The 25238-nt window shown below is 36.5% G+C and overlaps 1 protein-coding gene across 8 annotated transcripts in view; it reads right to left on the minus strand.

Moving 5' to 3' along the window:
• Window positions 1–25238, minus strand: part of LOC138711818 (conserved oligomeric Golgi complex subunit 4-like) — a 93253-nt gene that overhangs the window by 54576 nt on the left and 13439 nt on the right. For 5 of the 8 annotated variants that reach the window (XM_069843070.1, XM_069843075.1, XM_069843073.1 and 2 more), the window contains 2 exons: window positions 22733–22893; window positions 13145–13350 (listed from right to left, as the gene is read on the minus strand). In XM_069843070.1, coding sequence (XP_069699171.1) covers window positions 13145–13350; window positions 22733–22751 — 225 coding nt within the window. In that variant the 5' untranslated portion in view covers window positions 22752–22893. The remainder of the gene's footprint in view (window positions 1–13144; window positions 13351–22732; window positions 22894–25238) is intronic. The other 3 variants (XR_011335478.1, XM_069843074.1, XR_011335479.1) reach the window with 2 other exon arrangements.

The following is a 25238-nucleotide window of genomic DNA, read 5'->3' on the forward strand; positions in this document are numbered from 1 at the left end:
AACAACGTGGAATAATAAAATTTTATTACTGCCCAGTTTGTTTGGGTTACTATTAAGGCTCATTCACAATGAAAATTAAACATAACGTAAGCGTTAACTTTAGAATATAAACGTTACGGTAAAATCAAGAAGTCATACCATCATTCACGATGGGAACATAAACATAACCGCAAACATACTTGGTAACCATGGAAACATAACAACGACGCCATTTCCTCATATTCTGTCGTATACTTCAGCACTCCACGACTGTGTTCTGTTTGCAAATCACATAAGCATAAGCATGAAAGTTTGGAGTTTGCAAACTTTCATGTTAACGTCTTACGGTAATGTTTATGTCAATGCTTATGTGAATCATTGTGAATGATCCCATTTGGTAGCCTGGGCGCAAATTTCTTTGTTTATGTTACGGTTATGTTTAATTTTCATTGTGAATGGGCCTTTACGCTTGACCTTACATAAAGTTAGTGGTAGAAAATTCAGTTCTAGCTCTTCGCCCCTGTCGAATATATTATATATATATATATATATATATATATATATATATATATATATATATATATGTACTTTTTTTCCGGTAAAAGGCCACAGATTACATAGAAGGAGCTATTACATATCTGACGAGAACAAAGTGATTTTTGTGAAAGATAGCGCAAGTTCTTGGCCACGTATGAGGAAAAGAGGTAGTGATGACATTGTGTAATTGTAAGCAATAGTAATGACACTTTATACAGAGTGCTTCAAATAAATGGAATGAAAGTAATCTCAGTGTTAGGGAAATTTTAGCTATAAACAGTTAATGGTTGAATTGTACTGTAGCTTTCCTGAAAAATATGTTAAATGCAATCAGACCTTGTGAATCACCAGTGTCTTGTCCTGAAAACTGACACTTGGTCCAGCAGAGGAGCGTCCTAGGGAATAGTTTCAGGAGAGCAACAAGAAACCTGAGAGACGAAGTGGAAACATTATTAGCAAGTACGAATAGACACAAACTAACTTCTGCTGGTCAGATTAGTTTACAATAGGAATAACGTTAAAATTATGTTTAGAGAACAATTTTTCATAACTGTCATTTTTTTTTTTTTGTTTTTTACTTTTTTTTAAGAAGACAAACTATCTTCTAAGCAATGGTTCGATTTTTTTCTATGTAAAGCCTAATAATAACCAGACATCGGATTCTAGGGCAAATGCCTATTTTGTTTCTTTAGGAGAAAAGTAAAAATAATTATTAATATTTGTGTTTCATGGAAATTGAAAGGTATTCAAAGAGTTTTATAGTGCCCTAAAAGGGTTATTAGAGCCTAATTTGTTAATATTCGCCTAAAAATGCCTAACTCACTGTAAAGTTTCGCATTTTACTCTTACTTTTTATAATTTATACATGCATTCACTGCGAAATTTAAGGCATTTAAAAAGTGGAAAGTTTGCTTCACACCGGCCATGAAACTATTGATAAAGGAAACAAAATGTTTTGAATCTCACGACACTCGCAATAGATTTCACCAAATTTAACATGTTTGGAGGCATAAATGCCGACAAAGAACCAACCTTAGTTTTGAAGCAGGCAACAATCACAACATGTGCTGCTACCGATTCAGAGATATACTATACTATAAAAATGACTGTTTTCGGTCTGAAACCGATTAGCTGGACTGCCCTTCAGAGTGTCATAAAATCACAATTTTTGGAGAAAGAGTGTTTTGGAAATATTTATGAAAAGTCGTAAAACTGCGAATTAGTAGGGTAAACCGTTACAAAATATTTAAAAGAATGGCCCTCCTAGTGTTAACACTACCAGGAAATGCAACAATAAGTGGAACTTTGTATTTTTGTCCAATTGAATCTCAATAACAACGGTTCATTTGAATGCTCGTTAACAGTTGCTCTTTCCCTCACCTTATTTGTGTTGAGAAGTTTTGAGCAGTAGGACGTTTTCCTGTGAAGTTTAACGCGATAATGCCGAAAAATATAAGTGCAAAATCTACATTGATCCGGCAATGGCTAACAGAATATTCAGAATTCACTTATGATGGAAAAATAATATTCTGCAAGATTTGTAGCAAACAGGTATGTAACAATAGTTGAAATATATAAATTCTATTAATTTTAATGAGTAGGCCTATAATATTTATACATTGACTGAGCTATCCTGAGGTATAATTCTTTTTAAGACCACTACACTTTAACCTTTTAAATTCCGATAGTTAAAGTATTTGCAGGTCATTAAAATTTTGATTGTTCGAACCCACTAACTTTGTGATAGAAATACGGCAATACAACAATTAGGATTTTATTTTAATTCAGTTTACTTTACATTTTTAGGTTTCGCAAGAAAAGAAGTACCACCTAAAGCAGCATGTGCAAGGAGCGGCTCATAAGGCTAAAGCTCAGCAGAAAAATCAACTGCAACAAACTTTACTAACACAGCCTACTTCATCCAATCTCAGCAGAAATTTCTATGCTGATTTAACCAGAGCGTTTGTTGCTGCTAACATTCCCTGGAATGCAATTGAAAATCCGGTTTTAAGACAGTTTTTACAAAAATACTGCAAACAAAATATCCCATCTGAGTCGACCCTAAGAAAAAATTACTTAGACAGAATATACAATGAAACTTTAGCTTCCATTCGGGAGGATATAGGTGATTCTTACATATGGGTCTCTGTGGATGAAACCTCAGATCCTATGAATAGGTATATAGCAAATATGGTAGTAGGAAAACTTAGTCCTGATGGACCTTCGATTCCACACCTCGTATGTGTTAAGGAACTTTCGAAAGTGAATAGCCAAGCCATTGCTTATTTTGTAAATAAAGGCCTACAGTCTTTATACTCAGGTAATATAGATGATTCTAAAGTTCTGTTGTTTTGTACTGATGCTGCCTCATACATGGTTGCTGCAGCTCCACTTCTTAAAACATTTTATCCTAACCTCACGCATGTAACCTGTCTAGCACATGGCCTTCACAGGCAGGGTTGTTGTAATTTAACCCAACCCAAAAAAACCATATGGGTTTTTTAAAAAAAAAACCCCCTTCAATAAAACCAGACACAAAACCCAAAAAAAACCATATATTTATTTCTCGTAATTTAATCAACATACAAAATATTACAAAAAGGTGCATCATATTTATTTACTATAACAATTTGTCAGCAGAAGTTATTAATTAAGTAATGTTTCATTATAAAGAAAAAATTACTTTCATCAACACGGTGTTTTATTGTAGAATGGTATTGATATTAACTACATTACAATTCAGTCCTTCTTAACATGCAGAAATCTGTAGATCTTCACTAATTTCTCAGCTTTTTCCTCTCCTAACTTATTTCTTAACTTTGACCAAACAAGCCCATAGGTGGAGAAGATTCTCTTGATGAATGCAGTGCTGGCAGGGCAAGAAATTAAACTTTTCACAAAGCTACTAAATCCTGTTGGCAAGTTCCCCTTTTTTGTTGTTTTCAATTCCATTATTTTCCACCATTTTTTGGACTGAACTGTTGTACAACTGCGTCAGAAAACATAGTAGCAGGAAAATAATCAGAATCAGCAATCCTAAAAGACATAACACTTGTCACCCACTCTGGATGAATCTCTATGAGCCAATTTTCTGCACTTTCCTCTTGATCTGCAGTTATTCTTGCCCCTCTGAATCTTGGATCGAACATATTAGCAAGATAGTGGAAGGGCAGCCTGCCAACTTAAGAATATTTAATAATAATTTACCAATCTTTGCTTATTTAATTTACCAGTTTTTGCTCATGAAGTAGTTCTTAGAATATGTTGGTGTTCCGAATCACTTAGTCACGAAATTGAACTATTTAATACCCATTAGAGAAAAACCCAATAAAACCCATAAAAACCCAAAGAAACCCATAAAAACCCAGTAAAACCCACTGGGTTGGGTCTTTTTTTAAATACCCGGGTTTTTCTCAACCCTGTGAATCACAGGGTTTCTGAAACAATCCGGAATGAATTTCCTCTTGTCAATTCGTTTATTTCTAACACAAAAAAATGTTTTTGTAAAGCCCCATCCAGGATTTCAATATTCAGAGAGAACTTTCCAGATATCCCACTCCCACCTCAGCCGGTTGTTACACGATGGGGAACATGGATTCAGTCAGTGGTGTATTATTCTAAGTATTTTAAAGAAGTGGTCACAGTTATTGATAAATTACCTGAAACTGATAGTGCAGCGTGTGTGAAAGCAGTGAAAGATTGTCTGAATGACTCACGAGTGAAAAACGATATTGCCTACATAACATCAAACTTTTCTTTCATACCTGCAAGCATTGAACAATTAGAACGTGAAAAACAATCTCTTTGTAGCCAAATAGCAATAGTAAAGGAAGCTCAAGTGAACATACATTCTGCTTTGGGCGAAACTGGGAAAAAAGTTAAAAATAAGTGGGACAACGTATTAAATAAGAATGTAGGATTTTCATTGTTGGAAAAAGTATCAAGAGTGATATCTGGGGAAAGTGTAAATGTTCCAGTAAGTATTGATGTTTCTATTGTAGCTAATTTAAAATTTGCGCCTCTCACATCAGTTTCAGTTTTCTGCTTTCAAAATGATTCTCAGTGACAAAAGGCAAAGGTTAACAATGGAGAATTTAGAAAAGAATCTGGTGGTGTACTGTGCAGATAATTATAATAAAGTCTGAGCATGGAACTGAATTTCAATAACTTAAAATGAGTAATCTTGATATCAATAATCATTATTTCATTAGTTTCAATACATTAAATTTGTGCAGCTCTGTTTATAAATATAATATAGTATTCTTTTTTAATGTTTAAACATACTTTTTTATGCGTATTTTAGTGTATAACTAAAAGTTTCAGTGAAAGAAATAAGTATGATACCTTGATGTGCCTAAAATGCCTATTTTCATTAAAATAGAGCCTAATTTTACAAATTTTGAGCTTATTTTAGGCGCCTAAAACTGCAATTTTTAGTGTCTAAAAATCCGATGTCTAATAATAACTAATAGGATTTGGGCAGTAATTATTTCACTTTCTCTTAAACAAACTGAAACATCGGTCCCATGACCCAGTAAAACTCCACTTTCGAGTTATTCAGGAAATAATAATCACTCCGATCAGGCTCGAATCCACTCTTCTCCGCCGGACTCGCAGATGTCTGAGCTACTGAGAAGAGACGGAACACTTCACATAACTTTACCTAATTAGCATGTAGTGTTTCGGTTTTGCATAACTTCCGATGTTTGGTTATTATAGTGGGACTGTAGCCTAAGAGGCAGGAAAATCTGTCAACAATACATAAATTGCTTCTTGTAACTTTCCAATACACACTGTGTCCTTAAAGTCATGGTGGGGTTACCAAGTTTCTTAGGTGTACTAAAAACAGAAGACGGGAGTAACTCCAGGACACTAGTAAGTAGCTTAAAATCATGCCATAATGTTGCAGGAAGTTATGACCAACTGAAAAAAAAAAATCCTCTTAGTCAACCTTTTGTACTTCAGTACAATACATCGTTACGATGAAATTATACTGAAATAGACAACATTTCCGTACGAAACTATTGCACTTTATTTACCATGCGTTTTTGTTGTAAGAATACTTTCTTTGCTGATATCAAATTACACTGGTCAACAGCCATTTTGCGCCAGACATAAAACTAACAAATTCTTACTAATTTCGACCTCCCAAATTAAAAAAATAACACACAAAATGTTCCATCCGTTCAGGTTTTCGAGATGACAATATAATTCATTTTATATGCATTCTATTTAAAAAATCACCGTATTTCGTCTGAAACTACTTTGTTCTACAAATGTGATGACCCATTATGTGAAAACATGTTAGAAGCACTTGTAGAAATGGAAATTATTTTATTGCCCTTTTACGAGTCTATTTGGAGGGTGTGAAACAGGTTCACAGTATGAATTCGCTTGAGTTTACCTGATTTTACTTGAGATGTGTATTTCTTTCACTGTGAGCTGTAATGACATTACTGTAATTTATATTTTGCAATAGACCACCTTGTCAAAATGACTTCTAAAAGTGGAAATTGTTTTATTGCCCTTTTTGGTTCCATTTGGAGGGGGAGAAACAGACTTGCTATATGAAATAGCTTCAGTTTACCAGGAGATTTCCGTGGTGTTAGTATTCTGTGCAAGACGTGTATTTCTTTAAAGTGTGCTTTAATGATTATATTCAAATTACGAATGGTTTATATGTGCGGGTTTGAAGATTGTAATATTGCTTCTTGGAATTCAATTAGGCTACACAAAAATGTTACTGCTTTCTGTGCGAATGGGACAGTTGCGCTCAAGATAAACATTATAAAATAAAACGACGATAACTAGAGCCAGGGAAGAAAAATATTACACATCAACCCCTTCTACCTCAAAGTAAAATACCGTAATTTTAACCTCTTCACACATTAAGTTAGAGTTAATAAAGAATGTTGTTAAAGGGATGAATCATAAAATGAAGCATTTAAACATATCCAGGAAAAATTTCCTGCTATTAGTGACTCGAAAGTAAAAGAGGGAGTTTTCAATGGACCACAAATTAGAGAAATAATGAGGGACAATCACACTGAATCTTTGTTGGAAGGAAAAGAGAGAGCTGTCTGGACTGCATTCAAGGAGGTTGTATGAAATTTTCTCGGTAACCGTAGAAGTGAGAACTATAAAGAACTAGTGCAAAATTTACTGTTGGCGTATGAAATTATGAGTTGGAACATGTGCCTGAAAATTCACTTCCTTCACTTCCATCTTGACTTTTCCCCCCAAGAATTGTGACGATTTCAGTGATGAGCATGGTGAGCGCTTTCATCAAGAAATTTCAACTATGGAAAAAAAGATACCAAGGACAGTAGAGTACCAATATGCTTGCAGACTATTGTTGAACTTTATCTCGTGATTTACCTGATGCCCAGTATGAAAGAAAATGCAGAAAAAGAAAGCTGTAATCTTCTGAACAGTGAATATTTGACCTTAGTGTCATATAAAGCAGTATTTTGAATAGATATAATTCGAAAATTTCTCGAAAACCATAACCAACAACTGTTTTTATTGTCATATTCTTATTCAGGTTATCATCCAGTCTGCTGTCCAAAAATCTGAAAGTTAGAATTTATAAAGCAGTTATATTACTGGTTCTTCTATATGGTTGTGAAACTTGGACTCTCACTTTGAGAGAGGAACAGAGATTAAGGATGTTTGAGAATAAGGTGCTTAGGAAAATATTTGGGGCTAAGAGGGATGAAGTTACAGGAGAATGGAGAAAGTTACGCAATGCAGAACTGAACGCATTGTATTCTTCACCTGACATAATTAGGAACTTAAAATCCAGACGTTTGAGATGGGCAGGGCATGTAGCACGTATGGGCGAATCCAGAAATGCATATAGAGTGTTAGTTGGGAGACCGGAGGGAAAAAGACCTTTAGGGAGGCCGAGACGTAGATGGGAGGATAATATTAAAATGGATTGGAGGGAGGTGGGGTATGATAATAGAGACTGGATTAATCTTGCACAGGATAGGGACTGCTGGCGGGCTTATGTGAGGGCGGCAATGAACCTTTGGGTTCCTTAAAAGCCATTTGTAAGTAAGTCAGTATTCTTATTCAGGAGCCTCAAATTATAGAGAAAACTTGTATCACATGCCCAGCACAAAAAAAAAAGTTAAAATTTGTTACGCAGTGTTATATTAAGGTATAAGGAAAGGAATGCAATGACTAATGACATTAAAACAAATTAACAATCAAATCACATGCCACTCCTTTTTCCCCCCTCTACTGATCAGTGCTTGTTTTTTCTCCAGCTCAACTCGGAATGGTCACTAATGCTAGAACAGTTTGGTTATTTGTATTCTAGAGTCTAGCCATGACATGCAGCAATAACACCCATTCCATCTTAATGACTGTATAGAAAATGGATGTTCAAACAAAAGTGCAGTGTGCGTTGTGGATGGCAACCCATGTGTGTTGTGAGCACTGTCTGTGTTTAACAAATAATCACTGCACAAAACTAGCATTCGTTGCTGGGATAGACAGCTGAAAGAGACGTAAATTTTACTAGACAAAACCATTTAGATTTTAATTTTTTGCATTTTATTCTACATTACACATGGTCCAATACTGGACACTACCAGTGTTTCCAGTACCAAACAGAAAATAATTATTGTGGCACATAAAATAATGCCATCATTTGCTTTCAAGATGACAGCATCTAAAAAGGGAAAATGACTGTCAGTAGAGTACTGGTGGGGAGAGAAGCAGCAGAGCAAGACCATGTTTGGCGTTTGTGCCCTTAAGAGGGGAGAATGAATTGAAATAAATCCTTTAAAGAACATTCGACAATGAATTGGAAAATATCTTAAACAACTGGACAATTGTTTCCTATCCTAAACATAATCGGACTTCTTACTCCAGTCTACGTTCTTGCTGAGCACTTAAAAAATTGCCACACCAATTCAACAGAACAAAGCAGAGAGTGGGAAACAAGTTTTATGATGGATTTATCAAGCAGTATTCCGAATTTTCTTTGTGTTGTGCTCAATTAACAAGCCTGCAGAGAGCTCCAGGCTTTAACAGGGAACAAGTGAATGCTTTTTTTGCCGAACTAGAGGAACTAATGGAAAAATATTCGTTCCCTCCAAGCGGAATTTTCAACTGCGACGAAACTGGTGTAAGTTCAGTGTATTCAAGCAACTTGAAAGTCTTGGCTCTTAAAGGCAAGAAGCAAGTTTGGTAAATGTGGCAGAAACATCACAATGATGCTTTGCATCAATGCTAGGGAAACGAATGGCTTCACAATTGACAAAGACACACCAGAAGGAAGCGTATTTGACACTCAATATAGCAGTTGGATCAGAGTACCAGGCTTTCTGACATGGTTGAAAGCATTTGTCGAGCCGAGCATGGATTTGAATATCAAGAGCATGCATCAGGGATTTAAAGAAAAGTATCCAGGAAGTGTGGTTAGTTACATAAGTTCTATGATAAAGATTTCAATAAGGAGTTTCCAAATGCTTCATTTCATCGACTAAGAACTGATACGTGCAAAACATGTGATGGATTTCCTTGTGAAATTTCTTCAGTCAAAACAGACTCAGTCCCGTGATGTGAAAAGGTATCGAGACTTACGCCATACAAAATGTTGTTGTTTGTTGTTTTCTAATGCCAGGCGCTTGACAATAAAGTCATTTGACCTCTTGCACTCCAATATTTTTCAAAGATATTATCATGACCAGCCACTGAAGCACAGATTTTGAGGTGTTCCGAATCCATTTCTTGGTTTGAGTTGCACAATGGGCAACTGATATATTCCAATTCTATGCAGGTGTTCGGCCAAACAATCATGGCCTGTTGCCAATCTAAATGCAGCTACAGAAGATTTGCGTGGTAAATCGTGGATTTTGATGCAGAGAGTTCCATTTTTTCCCTTGGGATTGAGTTATCAAATTTTGTTTGTTGGAGTCTAAGTATGTACATTTAACAAATCTCTTCACAGAGTAATACCTAGATTTAGTAACAGGTTCTGTAAGTAGCAGTGCTGCCCTTCTTTGCTAAAGCATCCGCATTCTCGTTTCCCAGGATTCCACAATGGGATGGTATCCATTGGAATACAATTCTTTTATTGAGTGATATCAATTGAGAGAGCATTTTAGTTATTTCTGCTGTTTGAGATGAAGGTGTGTGTTTAGAGACGATTGATAGAATAGCTGCTTTGGAGTCTGACAATATAACTACATTCCTAAATTTATTGATGTGGCATAGAAGATTCCTGAGACATTCACTTATTGCAATGATTTCACCATCAAAACTTGTTGTTCCATATCCAAGAGATCTATAAAGTGAGAAGAGACAGCATGTAACACCTGCACTGGCATCTTGTTCTCTGGAGATCAAGGATCCGTCGGTGTATAAATGAAGCCAGTTTTGTGGAAGGTACCTAATATTAATTGTCTCTAAAGACAATTATTTCAGTATTTCAATGTTTCCTTCTGATTTCAGTATTTCTTCTGTTAAATTTAGATTATATTCTATATTTAATAGTGTTAAGAGTTTGGTTTAATTTGTAAGTTTTCTTTTAAATTCGGGATATTGATTTTCTGTTTTAATTTTTGAACAATGGATATGAAACTTTTTTGAGTTTTCAATCTACAGAGAGGACTGTTTGAATGCCAATTGTTTCTTGGTAATAAGTTTTTCATATTGAATCAGTGCCATACAAAATGTAAGGAAGTTCTTGAGTCTGTTATGATGCACGTTTACCACAGTAATGTCAGCTGATCGTCAGCAAGTGTTACTAGTTCCAAGCCTTACCCACAGCAACATGTTTTATAGCAGCAGCTCAACTGTTATGATTTAGGCTTACATGTTGCAGATTCTCATGATCGTGTTATGTGTATGTGAGATGAGAGCATTGGCTCTCGTGAAGTTGCATTGTGCTTATTGAAATTAATAAATGAAGGAGGGTATTTGAACAAGAGGAAATTAGCCATTTAGTCTGATAATTGCGCAGGTCAAAATAAAAATCGCGTAATGACTTTCCTTATTATGTTTTTGGTACATCATGACAGAAACATGGACGTTACAACGAAGCGAATAGAAGCATTTGAAATGTGGATATGGAGAAGGATGGAGCGTGTGAAATGGACAGAGTAAGAAACGAAGCTGTGTTGGAAAGACTGCAAGAAGAAGAATGATGCTGAAACTGATCAGAAAGAGGAAAAGGAATTGGCTGGGTCACTGGTTGAGAAGAAACTGCCTATTGAAGGATGCACTGGAAGGGATGGTGAATGGAAGAAGAGTTCAGGACAGAAGAAGCTATCAGATGATAGACAACATTAAGATATATGGATCATATGTGGAGACAAAGAGGAAGGCAGAAAATAGGAAAGACTGGAGAATGCTGGGCTTGCAGTGAAAGACCTGCCCTTGACCTGTGATCGTGATTTTGGTCTTATTGAGTCTGCATGGCATGCATTCGAAGAGATTTGCATCATGTTGTGGAAACTGCTCGACATCTTCAATGTCATGGAGATTGAATCTGACCTAAAATATGCTGCAGATTCTGTCATTACGACCTCAAAATGTGAGATCTCAAAATTAAATATGATTCATGTAACCAAATAGTTACCAGGAAAGCTTCTTGCCAAGAAAACTCACAGAAACCTAAAGTGGAAGGTGATGAACATTATGAGGACAGGAAAACGTCCTACTAAGATAAGAGACACTTTCCTGCATGTACTCCCACAACCTATGTTACCAGGTGCTAAAATAGCAGATCTGAAAAACATGATATCGTTTCCACCAGACTATGCAAAAATTCTTTATTATGAAGAACTTTGCAGAAACTGAGTATTGGAACAGTAATCCTGGAACTATAATAAGACTTTTTTTTTTAGTCTACATGACCTTACATTATCACCCCTTTGTGATGTACACGTTGCAATACCTATCTACAAAACATGGCATTTGGAACACTATGAATGTCCACACCTGTGAAGTAACGGTTAGCACGTCTGGCCACGAAACCAGGTGGCCCGGGTTCGATTCCCGGTCGGGACAAGTTACCTGGTTGAGGTTTTTTCCCGGGGTTTTCCCTCAACCCAACATGAGCAAATGCTGGGTAACTTTCGGTGCTGGACCCCGGACTCATTTCACCGGCATTATCACCTTCATCTCATTCAGACGCTAAATAACCTAAGCTGTTGATAAAGCGTCGTAAAATAACCTACTAAAAAATAAAATAAACACTATGAATATTAGAATATTCTATAAGTTTCATTTTTTTATATTTTATACTACATTCCAATTATCAAGGAAGTGTATTTAAGTCTTATACTAACATGTATCCTGTACAAACATGTGTCTATTTTGAACACAAAACGTTAAGTTCAGAAATTGAGAAGTTGTTTTTATTGTCTCCTGTGAAATTTTCTGAATGGCACTTAGAACTTTTACCATTTCCACTCTTCAAATAATAAAGAAGGCTTTTCTGCATACCTCAATTTTTGTACTTCCAACCTGATGTAATACTTGAAAGATTTCACTCTGTTAGGTTTCTTCTCATTGCTCGTCCCGTGTCGTTTTATATCACTGGCACATATACCTTGTAAGAACCAGTCTTGCTAATCCTTGCTAGCAATATTAGGCATTCAATTGTCATATTGACCAATTTTTTAATCCCTCAGACCTATTTGCCATACGCATATACGCAGCTCTCTAGGTGAGTTCTGAAGTGATTTTATATATGAGTACACGTGTACATATCATGCATGACTGCACAAAACCGGCCATAGTTCATAACTAATTTCAGATATGAATATGTGGTTTTTTCAATTGTATTGCAGAGAGTATGTGTTTTACTGTCATATGGTTATATTATGTTTAACCATTTCGAAAACTGAAATAAAGGAGTGAAGTAATATAAATTCCATTCTACTAGAGCATTTAAATACCACTTTAGCGCTTAGTGCAGGGACTTTTAAATACCATGTTGTCAGGTTAAAACACTCTTTCTGGCATTTGCAGTCTTCACTAGTCACTTTTTAGGGACATTCTTACCGCTGTCGTTAATATGTTCTCCACCATGAATTCTGGCCTTTTCAACATTTCTTCTACATTGCAAAGAATGTTTTGTTCTTTTCTGGCTATAAACACCAGTGAACACACATGCAGCTGGACGTGTATAGCACTGTACCCGGCATAAAGAGCAGTAATGCCAACTGTTTCCTGTTTATTGCAAAAACAACTGGAATCCTGCACTTCAGATAATAGTGATGCCTTTTGCTTCACAGTATTAACTGTCACTTCGGTTGTTTTTCTGCTCAGACTGATGTATCTATGTGTGAGGTAGTCATTACAATGCTCCACTTATTTTCAACCAAAATGTGACAATCAGGAATTCAAGTATTTATTTGATTGCACCACAGTTCACTGTTCCTGATCACTTAGCCATGTGCGGAACTTTCTCAATATGTTACAGTCAACTATTCCTGACTACTTATCTCTGTGGAAAGCTTTGATGTACTGTACTGCAATCAACGGTGCCTGATAACTGAACTTTGTATAGCATTCATTTGTATTACAATCCACTGTTCTAGGTCACTTATCCGTGCACGTAATTTTCTCTTTGTGCTACAGTTTACTGCTTTCCATGCCTTACCTGTGCATAGAACTTCCTTGCTGCGTTACAGCCCAACAGCTTGGACTCCACTGCACTTCTCACTTTATCAATAACGGAATCTTCGTGTAGAAAGTGCACTTCATGTTTGGCTGGTTGGACATTCCTAGGGTCCAACTCCAGACTCATGTATATGAATGGCTGACGTTCTTGTGGGACGTACATCTGCTCAAAGGACTTCTTCAATGCTGCCAACATGTTATAAACATCAATTTGTTACAATTTGTGCATTCATTACTGATGCTGCAGCAATAGAGAAAATAAATAGGAATTCCATCTCAGCTAAAGGCAACAGACTTTTAGGTGGCAAAAATTTTGAATGTGACTATCATGTGATGAAGAAATAAAGCAGTTGACTCACGCAATATATTTACTTTATGTACCAAAAAAAGCTATTTACTGTATGTACAAAAAAAAAAGTTTTTCGTTCATAAATTAATCTCTATTACTTTGTTCTCAACTTGAAAACAAAATGTCTTTACATACTGCATGATAACAATTCTGGAGAAAGAGACCACAAATTACAAATTCACTGTTTAGTACTCAGCACAAAAAATAAGCCACCAACCAATTTCGCTTGGACTTGATAAAATTTAAATCTGAAAATTCCTGAATGGAAAATTAATGCTGTAGCTATTTAGAATGCTGTACTTTACATAAATACTACAATTTAAGTGTAAATCCAAATTTAATTCACTTACAATGGGAGAGGAGGTCAGAATTAGGCACTTGGGTATTCACCGTGTCCTGGAACTTGACATTTCCATTTCAGAACTACATAAGGTTCCATCTTCAGAGCAGACAGGTAGTCAACTACTCATTATGTCTGACGAATCTGGATGACTGAGCCAAAGTCTAAAGACGAATGTGGGAGAGGAGATTGCTTTTAACTTCTTTAAACACTGCAGTCCTTTAGAAGTTTATTTCTGTTCTGTTTTGCAGCCCCATGAGACAGCTGCAGTCTCAATCAAGATGCAAACCACAGGGACAACTTTAGTGCAGCAAGGAACTTGCTTGGCGAGGAGTAGAGAGCTGCACAAACTATCAGCAACGTCGGCTTGGCTTGATGACATTTATCACAACGCACGTAACATAATGTGAACCTTGTTGCAGAGTAACTAATAACACAACATGGTTGAAAAAAAAAATCTACCCCCCTCTATCTCTCTCTCGCCATGCAATATTGATGTAAACCAGAATGTGTAGTATTACAAACTGTAATGGAACATGTTTAATAAAGTTCTTTATAAAAAAATTCTCTCTCTCTCTCTCTCTCTCTCTCTCTCTCTCTCTCTCCTGCTGTTCTGTGGTTTCTAGTTAGAAATTACATTAATTATATGTCATAATAGAGGCTCCTTTAGTGCAAAACTGGCGTTAATTACATAAAATTAGAGCCTACATGTTGAAGTACAAAATCTATACCAAAGAACAGGAATGAAATCATACGACAGAATTCCAGCACAGCCACAAGGTTGACTTAGTCATCTATCAAATAGAGTACCGGGTCTTTCCTGGGGATAAAACGCGATCATAACTATATAAAACACAGAATATTTAATGCTCACGTTGGCTTCTACCCGCTCTGCACAATACGAACAGCTCAAGACCATGCTTTCGAATCGCCCTGTAATCGGCATTAGATGGTTCATAGCAGCAAGTTCTTCTTGCATCTACTCATTTTCTTGGATTAGGGTACTTTTGCAAGCCCTGACACTTCCTTCCTAATGAAGCACAGTATTCCTATCAACACTGCTCTCAATCAGAGTTCAATCCATGAACCTGAGATAACCTAAACACTAAACTAGAAAAACCAGTTATTTACCAGACTATTTCTTGCAACAACAAAGAAACTGTACTAAACTGAAAAGTAATGAAATCACTATTATCATAATTTGTTAGCCAAAAAAAGAGAGTAGCAATATGACAATGAGACGACTTCATCATGTCTTAGTAATCGAATACTTAATGTTTAAAATGAAATCTGAATTAACAAAACTGATTACATGAACATGTTTTATCAATTACTATGTGCCATACCACTTGAGCTGCTAAGACACGAGTAAGAAGGCTCTACTTCGGAAAACTTACGAGGCGCATCCAGAAAGTAAGTTTCCCGATTTTTTCCCCTTGAAAGTAAACGTAATTAGCCGTGTCAATTGCGCATGTGTAACAGATCTATGACGTATCAATCATATGCCAGCCGGACAGGTCCCGCCTGGTGCCAGTAGCGTGGCAGCAGTGGTCCGAAATGGAAGCTCTTATTCCTTCTCCCACCGCCTGCGAGGTTTGGACGGTGATAAAGTTCTTTAATGCACAAAGCATTGCGCCAATTGAAATTCATCGGCAGCTCTGTCTGGTCTATGGTCCGAACATCATGAGTAAGCAGATGGTGCGTCGCTGGTGTAGGCAGTTTTCCGAAGGTCGTCAAAGTGTCCAAGATGAAGAGTGCAGTGGGCGACCATCCTCATCAATGATGATCGTGTTGAGCTGGTGCAGCAGTGCATCATGGAGAACCGTCGCTTCACGATTACGGAGCTGAGCAGCCATTTTCCGCAGATATCGCGATCCTTGTTGCATGAGATTGTCACTAAGCACCTGCTGTTCAAAAAAGTGTGTGCCAGGTGGGTGCCGAAAAACCTGACACCCGAACACAAAATGCAACGTTTAGGAGCACCACTGACATTTCTGCAACGGTATCACGATGACGGCAACGAGTTCCTCGACAGGATTGTCACGGGCGATGAGACTTGGATTTCGCACTTCACCCCGGAAACCAAGCAGCAGTCAATGCATTGGCGGCATAGTGGATCTCCGGTCAGGACAAAATTCAAACAGACGCTGTCGGTACGAAAAGTGATGTGCACGGTGTTCTGGGACAGGAAGGGCATTCTGCTCATTGACTTCCTTCCAGTGAACGCTGACCGTTACTGTGAAACACTGCGAAAATTGCGACGTGCCATTCAAAATAAGAGGCATGGAATGCTTACTGCAGGTGTTGTGCTCCTCCATGACAATGATCGTCCACATACGGCTCGGCGCACAGCAGCTGTTTTGACGGAATTTGGCTGGGAGTTGTTTGATCATCCACCCTACAGTCCTGATCTTGCTCCCAGCGATTTTCACGTTTTCTTGCACCTCAAGAAATTCCTGTCCTCCAGTGAGCATTTTGGCAACGAAAGAGCTGAAGATGTCTGTCACACGCTGGTTCTATTCACAGGCGGCAGAGTTCTACGAAAGAGGGATACAAAAGTTGTTGTTTTCTAATGCCAGGCATTTGACAATGAAGTCATTTGACCTCTTGCACTCCAAAATTTTTCAAAGATATTATCATGACCAGCCACTGAAGCACAGATTTTGAGGTGTTCCGAATCCATTTCTTGGTTTGAGTTGCACAATGGGCAGTTAGGGGACTGATATATTCCAATTCTATGCAGGTGTTTGGCCAAACAATCATGGCCTGTTGCCAATCTAAATGCAGCTACAGACGATTTTCGTGGTAAATCGGGAATTAACTGTGGATTTTGATGCAGAGAGTTCCATTTTTTCCCTTGGGATTGTGTTATTAAATTTTGTTTGTTGAAGTCTAAGTATGTAGATTTAATAAATCTTTTCACAGAGTAATACGACAAGTGTCTCAATTCTGATGGTGGCTATGATGAAAAATAGCTGAAACATTGCTGTACCTGTTGCCAATAAATGTTTTCCTGAAAGTGTGTGTTTTTTTTTTAAATAGGGAAACTTACTTTCTGGATGCGCCTCGTATTTCAAATACATTATTTGGTTTTAGTTATATTTATGCAGTTAAATTCAGCTATAATGGCTGGGGGATCATCATTCTGCCGTCACACCCGTACTGGTTGGATGACTATTCACCTTTACTGTGGCATGTGGGCATGAGGCCAGCAGTCCAGCTGATTGACCATAAGCCTTGGCCCTCCATGGGTTGTTGCATCACATATTTATTTTATTTATAGTTATATTTATAATAAAAATAATGCAACCAGAGGAGATGTATTAGTTGGCATAAACTAATTTTCTGAGTTTGTATTTGGAGGAAGCTGGACATATGAGACTTGAATTAACTTATAATAATTAACAGGAAAACTCTGTTGACAGCTGTACTACTTGATGAGCTGCAAACCTATAGGGGGGTGGGAGTGTACACAAGACATTTGAATGGCCTGAATTCAATTAGGTATCCCAAGTGTACAGTATAATTATATTACCGCCAACACTGTCTCTCTACTCAGAGTGTTCTTGTAAAATTATCTCAAAGAGCAATGGTGAACACTGATAACAGAAATCGAATATATAAAACAAAACAGAGATTGAAAACAAGTGAACTCCTATAAAAATTTGAGAATATTTCACTTCCGGTTGTTTCAATGCACACAAACAATAAAGTTAATGTTATCACAACATAAGAGATATATTCGACAATTAAAATCAAGTATACTTCAAGTCATTATGTTTCATGGCAGTAAAAAGACATATGGCCGGTTTCACCAAGCTTCTTTAAATCAGCACAAACGACTTGTCAACAAATGGATCGTTTAATTTTAACGGGACCTTTAAAAGTTGACTGTTTCACCAAGCCTCGTATCTTTAAAATTAACAGGCGTTTACTAACGAGGGGATTTTGTACTTGTATCTTGCATGTTTTGTTTTTCATACGACCATGGCTTCGAAATCGCGAATTTCATTGGTTACATATGATCATGGCTGACTTTGTTTGGCATGAGGAAACAATCATAGGCAAACGGGTAAGAGGCAGTAATTTTAAGAACATCTTCCTAAATGCAGTATGTTGTCATACTGCAATTAAAAAAAAAGACAGCTGCTTCTAAATGTAAATAATAGGAATGTAGAGCAGTTAAATTGTAACTTCTAAAGGAAATCTAAGAAAATTTAGCGGACTATAAGGTCGACAGCTTCAAAATTGATGCCACACTTAATTATATACAAAGCATTCTAAGCAGTTATATTAGGCCTAAATTTAGGACGGGAAATCGCCTCTACCATAAATTGCATACTACTTTTCCACTGTATTTCATACAAATTTATTAGTACCCTGTAACAATTTTGCCATGCTTGTGTGGCAGGATTCAGGAGAGATGTCATTAAATTGGATTTTAAGGGGTATCCATTGTCTCCTAAAAGAAAATCTCTTTGCACCCTTTTCATTTAAAAGGCATCCTCCTTTGGAATGTTGTGGTATCCGTCTAGACCATAACATTATCTTAAACTGAGAAGAATCTGTTGGAGAGGCGTTAAGTGGGTGATTCCTATCTGTTGTATTCTAATCTATTACAATTTCAATAAACTAGCGCTGAGGTAGTTCTGCTGGTTTCAGAAGTGAAAATCGTTGAATTTATAAGGGATTTTTTTGTGGTAATGCATTTGATCGTATATGCAAGGCATAACAAAAAATTAAACTAATCAAACGTAAACTGTCACAGATTCGTATGTGCAAGGTGTATAAGCAGAGTACGAAGAAAACTACCTCAGCACTAGTTTAGCCACAATTTTTCTATACGGAGCGTTACATAGGCCTATGAAATTGTTTGAATATTGAAGGAAAAATATGTTCTTCTATTGCAGATTCTTTTGGCTATATTATTGCCAGGATATACCATACGATTGGAACATGTACACAATCTATGTTGTCTATGACAACATAAAATTTAGCTATAAGCTTATTAGGCCTATAGAAATAATGACTATTGTAATGTTGATAGTAAAAGGTAAAGGTAAAGGTATCCCCGTAACATGCCATGAAGGCACTTGGGGGGCATGGAGGTAGAGCCCCATGCTTTCCATGACCTCAGCACTAGAATGAGGTGGTGTGGTTGGCACCACGCTCTGACCACTTTTTACCCCCGGGAAAGACCTGGTACTCAATTTTATAGGAGGCTGAGTTAACCTCTGGGCCGTTCTCAAAGTTTGGCAACGAGAAAAAATCCTGTCACCACCTGGGATCGAACCCCGGACCTTCCAGTCCGTAGCCAGCTGCTCTACCAACTGAGCTACCCGGCCGGTAATGTTGATAGTACGTCTGATAATTTATTCACATAGCTAGACAATATAGCTTTTGATACCCCGTTCATATCATCAATTACCATTTCAAAACTTCCCGCAACGTTATCTTAAAGCGAGAAGAATGTGTTGAAGAGGCGTTAAATGGGTGATTTCTATCTGTCGTATTCTAACCTATACAGTAGACCGGTATTCAGTTTCTTCTAGAATCATTCTTACTACTTATTTCCTTAATGTGTAGCTTTCGTGGAATTCTTTATCACAATCTTCAAAATGATTATTCCGAGTGTTATTACAACTTATAAGTTCGTCGTTATGTTGAAGTTCTAAATAAAGAACTTCATCATCGAATAATTACATCCGCCATGTTGTTGACTTCTTAACGCATCGTTACTGTTTTAACGCGACGAATAGGTCCTAATAAATTAACGATGAATTTAAAGATGCGTTAGCAATAACGATACTTGGTGAAACACAAAAACTGACTAACGTGTCATTAAATTATTTAACGAGACGTTATAATGATAACGAAGGTTGGTGAAACCGGCCAATAATTTATTATTGCTATGCTGTTTGAATGATTTTAATACACCCAACATTTGTATCATGTCACAGAATGTGAGTACAGTCTATGTGAGGGGTATGAAAAACTGTGACTTAGGAAGGTTCAGTTATGTAAATCAAGAGTGTAGGCTATATTCAGGGAGGTCGTGCATAGTGAGTGTTAATACGAAGAACACCAAGGCAATGCCATACTAACTGTGCGCGGCCAAAGGGCTGTACGAAAGGAAGAGCTTACAAGTGGTAGTGGATTTAACACTCTGCAGGCGAAGAGCATATTGATCAACTATGTCAGACATAAGCACCCAGCAGTCCCCACCATCTGAGGAGAAGATACAAAAGCAAGACGTCTGCCCTGTATGTAAACTAAACATTGATGTTATCAGAAACAGCAGCAGAATGCAACAGATTAGCCTGGCGTAATGAGCCAAGCAGAGTAGGCGACCCCTCTGGTCTTACTTATTTGCTCTGACCTATATGTAGTTCCAAAATGTGAAGTTTCAGGATACGGTGGAATATATCCAAAAGCTTAATTTTGAGGCACAAAATTGTTTTGAAGCAGGTGTGTAGGGAAGTGAGTGATGTACAAATGTACACAGTGCAGCCTTACAGTGGAGTGAGTACCAGAAACATTTATGCCGAAAGTGACCTCATCAAGATGACTCACCAATGGAGTAAGTAATAGAAAGCTGATTTAATGTGAGTGTTAAACAGAATCCCTGTATTGTGGGTCTCTATCACCACTGCATGGCGTGTCCTCAGGTTGCGGATAGAGGAGATGGCCTCCAGATATGGTTTGGTCCTTCAGGTTGGGGGTTGGCTAACAAACCATCACCATAAAAAACAGCTTGTTACGAAACCCCAAAATAAGCTTGGACTCTCACTTTGAGAGAGGAACAGAGGTTAAGGGTGCTTGAGAATAAGGTGCTTAGGGAAATATTTAGAGCAAAGAGGGATGAAGTTACAGAAGAATGGAGAAAGTTACACAACGCACAACTGCACGCATTTTATTCTTCACCTGACATAATTAGGAACATTAAATCCAGACGTTTGAGATGGGCAGGGCATGTAGCACGTATGGGCGAATCCAGAAATGCATATAGAGTGTTAGTTGGGAGGCCGGAGAGAAAAAGACCTTTGGGGAGGCCGAGACATTGATGAGAGGATAATATTAAAATGAATTTGAGGGAGGTGGGATATGATTGTGGAGACTGAATTAATCTTGCTCAGGATAGGGACCGATAGTGGGCTTATGTGAGGGCGGCAATGAACCTCCGGGTTCCTTAACCTTTAAGAGTCGAGCTATCATTATAGTGGTATAGCTAGTATTATGATCATGACATGATATTATATAAAATACATTAAAGGTGATATCTTTCAGTTGTATGAACACTAATAAGTACAATAAAGATGTTAGTTATAGTCTCCATCTTCAGTGACTAATTACCACGACTGCAAAACGAAAGCAAATCTCTTGTTTAGTTATATTTCAAAAATTAAAAAGTGACAAATGAAAAAATAGAAGATATCATAAGTTGTGATACTTTGTAAAAGTCTTTCACTGATTAGAAAAGTTAAAAATATAAAGCATAATTGATTTCTAAATAAGCAATACTGTTATGTCTTCTATATATGCATATAACATTTGAAAATAATATAAGAAATTATAATAATGTATGAGATTGAATAAAAGTGTGATAATAGAACTGACATGTTAAAAAGTTAAAATCTTATAATATATGTACATTCTTCTGATAAAAAGTTTACACAGATCATATTTAAAAAATAAAAATAAAAGGAGAATGGACAAAATTGCAACTTGGATGCAACTCACCGGTGTGGTTCAGGTGATCGAACCGTGTTGTTGCTTGGCTTGAGGGAAGGACAGACTAATACTACGTTAGTCTTTTACTATTCAAATCAGAAGTAATATAAAGGTCAAAGAGAATGTTTTTTTCATAAATTGCTTTTTCATTCAAATTATGAGAATTAATGAATTTGTCCTTATATTTCAATAGACTCCAGAATATTTAATAATTTACCTTTCCTATTCATATGTAAAATTTCCATGTCTGAGTTAATGTCTGTAAAGTAATGTTGATTATTGGATATGTGTTCACTGAAAGCACAATGAGAAATTTCATGGGAGATATTTCTATGTTCTTTATATCTTATAAATTATGTTATAAATTGTATATGATATATAAAATACGTTGATATTCTTTAATTTCATACAACATTAAGGACACTGCATTTGATTACAATAATTAAAAAATCCCCCCCCCCCCCAAAAGGAGCAAAATCATTTCAACTGCAGTCAACTGAAACTCCGTATGCGTACCATTACAATGACTGTTTTACATGGGTCCTCCCCATCCTTTACCACAGACTCAATTGACTGCAGTGACTAGGACGCGAACCTGTGATCTTAGGCACGATATGCTGGCCGGACATAGCTTGTGCACCTTAAACCGCTCGGCTAACGAACCCAACACGAATTTGCCTGATTATGCAGGTATACTAACTCCTGCTTAAGAGTTAGAAATTTGCGTGCAATAGTGGTACAGGTCTTCTAAATGTTAAAAGCCATTTGTAAGTAAGTTGTTAAACAGAATATGTTGTACTTATTGCAGTTTGTGGCATGTCATTTTGTTTTTCAATTATGTGACAAAATATTTCATTTTAACTTCATATCTGAATAATACGAAAACATGTTCACAACAACAACAAAAATTAGGACCATGGCACTTCCGCCTTGTAGTGGTTTCACTGTACTAAAACTTCCAGACTGTCTAATTCCTTTCTCTTTTATATAAATCAGGTAACAATAATGCGGTAACTATGCACTTGTGAATAATATGATCTATCCTCTTCTATATCGAAAACTATGAGAAAAAAATTATACAAGTATGTCAATCATTCATGCCATTAACAAATAATAACATGTGACATTATCATGATTCATAAAGTTACCTGTACGCACACTGACCATCTGCTGTCTTGGTGGTTATGGCAATATGGCTAATGCTCTCCTCTGAAACTGTATGTTGCTATTGTACACAAATCTTCAAACTTCTGAAGTTTGCTTGCCCGACTTCACTATGATTTTTATTGCAGTGGCACAGGCATTCAAACTGGAATGACAAGTTCACATTATGCATAATATAAGCCTATCAGTGAATGCTGCTAATTATGAAAAATTACGTAACTCCAGAAAGTTTTATTCAGTATCTGTATGTATAGCTAAGAATTATAATGCTTGTATAGGGATGGTCCAAATTGAACAGCATTTTAGTTTAGACTTAAAATTAAGGATGCAAAGAAAAAAAAAGTTAAATTAAGGATGCAAGGAAAAAAAATGTTAATCTTGTGAACCAGTAATCATGAAGTTTAAAGATTCTAATTGAATCAAAATGCTACAAAAATTATGTATTCCAATTATGTCTTATAAGAATTGTGACTTGGTATTCAAATATCCAACATGTAACTGCACCTGAGGACATTTTTTTTTTCCAATACAAAGAAATGACACTGCTCAAACACAAATACGTAACAAATAGGTCTAATGCAGGTGAAAAGATAAAAAAAAAGTAATGATTAATTGAAAAGTTTTTTTTTCAAAAAACAACCATAGTCCTGGTTGAGGTTCTGGCTGATATGTACATCTATTGTCAGACAGTACATCTCACTTGATATGCGTCAGAGGAAGAACAATTGTTTGTATACATCTGAAGTCTGACTAGTGTAATATGTAGCTAGTCAGTGATGTATGCAATGGAGGGGAAAGAAACTGGTCACCCTACCCCATTATCTCCTGGCTTACTTGCCTCATAAATAGTGCCTTCTTGGTATCACTAGTGAGGTTCAGACCTGTCCTTGGACAGTTGACTAAACAACAAGAGTCCAAAAACATACATTTTCAGGAGAAACAAGAAACTATCTGGCAGGAGTATTGCTGACACTTCAAGGTCTTGTTAAAATTCATCATGCCACTTCTTAAGGTGTTATAAAAACTTGGGAAAACTGAAATACATATTTTATAATGTAAATTGTCTCATAGAAATACATGAGTAAATATAGGTAACTGTGGACAATGGTTGTTTTAGGAAAAAATACTCTGTTGTGGCTGAAGTGTGCCTCCCCTTTAATCTTCTATTTCTTTATTCCTGTTTCTTTACTTGCTTACATTTCTTCCATGGCATTACTTCTGCACCTAAAGATGACTTTCATACTCCATCGGCAAGTCTATTGTGCTTTCAAAAAGGAATGTGTTATATGGCAGTAAAATTTTTTAAAATAATCAAGATGTATAAAAATTTTTAATAGCCTCCCTATCGATATAAAAATGAAACTCAAAACATAAGATTATATAGGGCCAAATTAAAGAACTACCTAATTTCTCATGCCTTCTATTCTGTAGGTGAATTCATGACATTCAACAACGCTTCATGAAATTGATACTAAAACTTTGTGTTGTACTAGTACACTATATTGTAAACCTCTTCTGTATATATTTCCACTAGACTGTAACTGTGAATTAAGACTTTATAGTACTGTTAAGCTTTTTGACTTGTTCCATATTCTAGCTGCGAAGCAATGTACGAATACATGGAATGTTGATAAATACAATACAATACAGTACTCCATAACGACCATAACTAATACAACAATTCACGTGCCAAAGTATTTTTCTCTGAGGTGGTTTTTGCAGCGAATCTACTACAGTTTAAAATTGAATGCATATTTCAAGGTGATTCATTCATTCATAGTGTTCTGCCCAGGGGCAGGTCTTTCACTGCAAACCCAGCTTTTCTAGTCTTTTCTATTTTCTGCCTTCCTCTTAGTCTCCGCATATGATCCATATATCTTAATGTCTATCATGTAATATCTTCTTCTGCCCAGAACTTTTCTCCCGTTCACAATTCCTTTCAGTGCATCCTTCAGAAGGCAGTTTCTTCTCAATCAGTGACCACAAGGGATGTTTGTAAATGCTACAATCGTCCTGGCTGGACAATGACTGTTTTCACAAAAAAAAAAAATTCTTTGGACTATGGTTGTTTTATGAAAACCAGTGAAAATTTCCACTCTTACAACATAGGCTTACGGTGTTTTTCTCCCCCTAACAACTAGGCTAATTCTGTAGATGGCGCTACAATACACTCGCCATATGCTTAATATCTGAAATTTGTATTTTTTTGGACTATGATTTTTTTTTTCAAAAAAACCCTTCAATTGTAATAGCTTTTGTAGCAGTAATGGTACTGATTTTGAATTCCTCTCCACTACTTTAATGAATTTTCCGCAGAAATGTGTTGTTGTTAATTTTAGCAGTGAAGCCATTGATTAACTCTCTTCTTCTCCAATATTTTCCACACAAAGTGGGTTTAGAGGAAAGGACTGAGCATATTTGAAAAATTGAAAATGATTCTGACCCATTTCTTCCTGAAGACTGCACAATGGACAAAATGATGAAGAAATA

This window comes from Periplaneta americana, chromosome 13 (assembly GCF_040183065.1).
Source record: "Periplaneta americana isolate PAMFEO1 chromosome 13, P.americana_PAMFEO1_priV1, whole genome shotgun sequence".
Lineage (NCBI taxonomy): Eukaryota > Metazoa > Arthropoda > Insecta > Blattodea > Blattidae > Periplaneta > Periplaneta americana.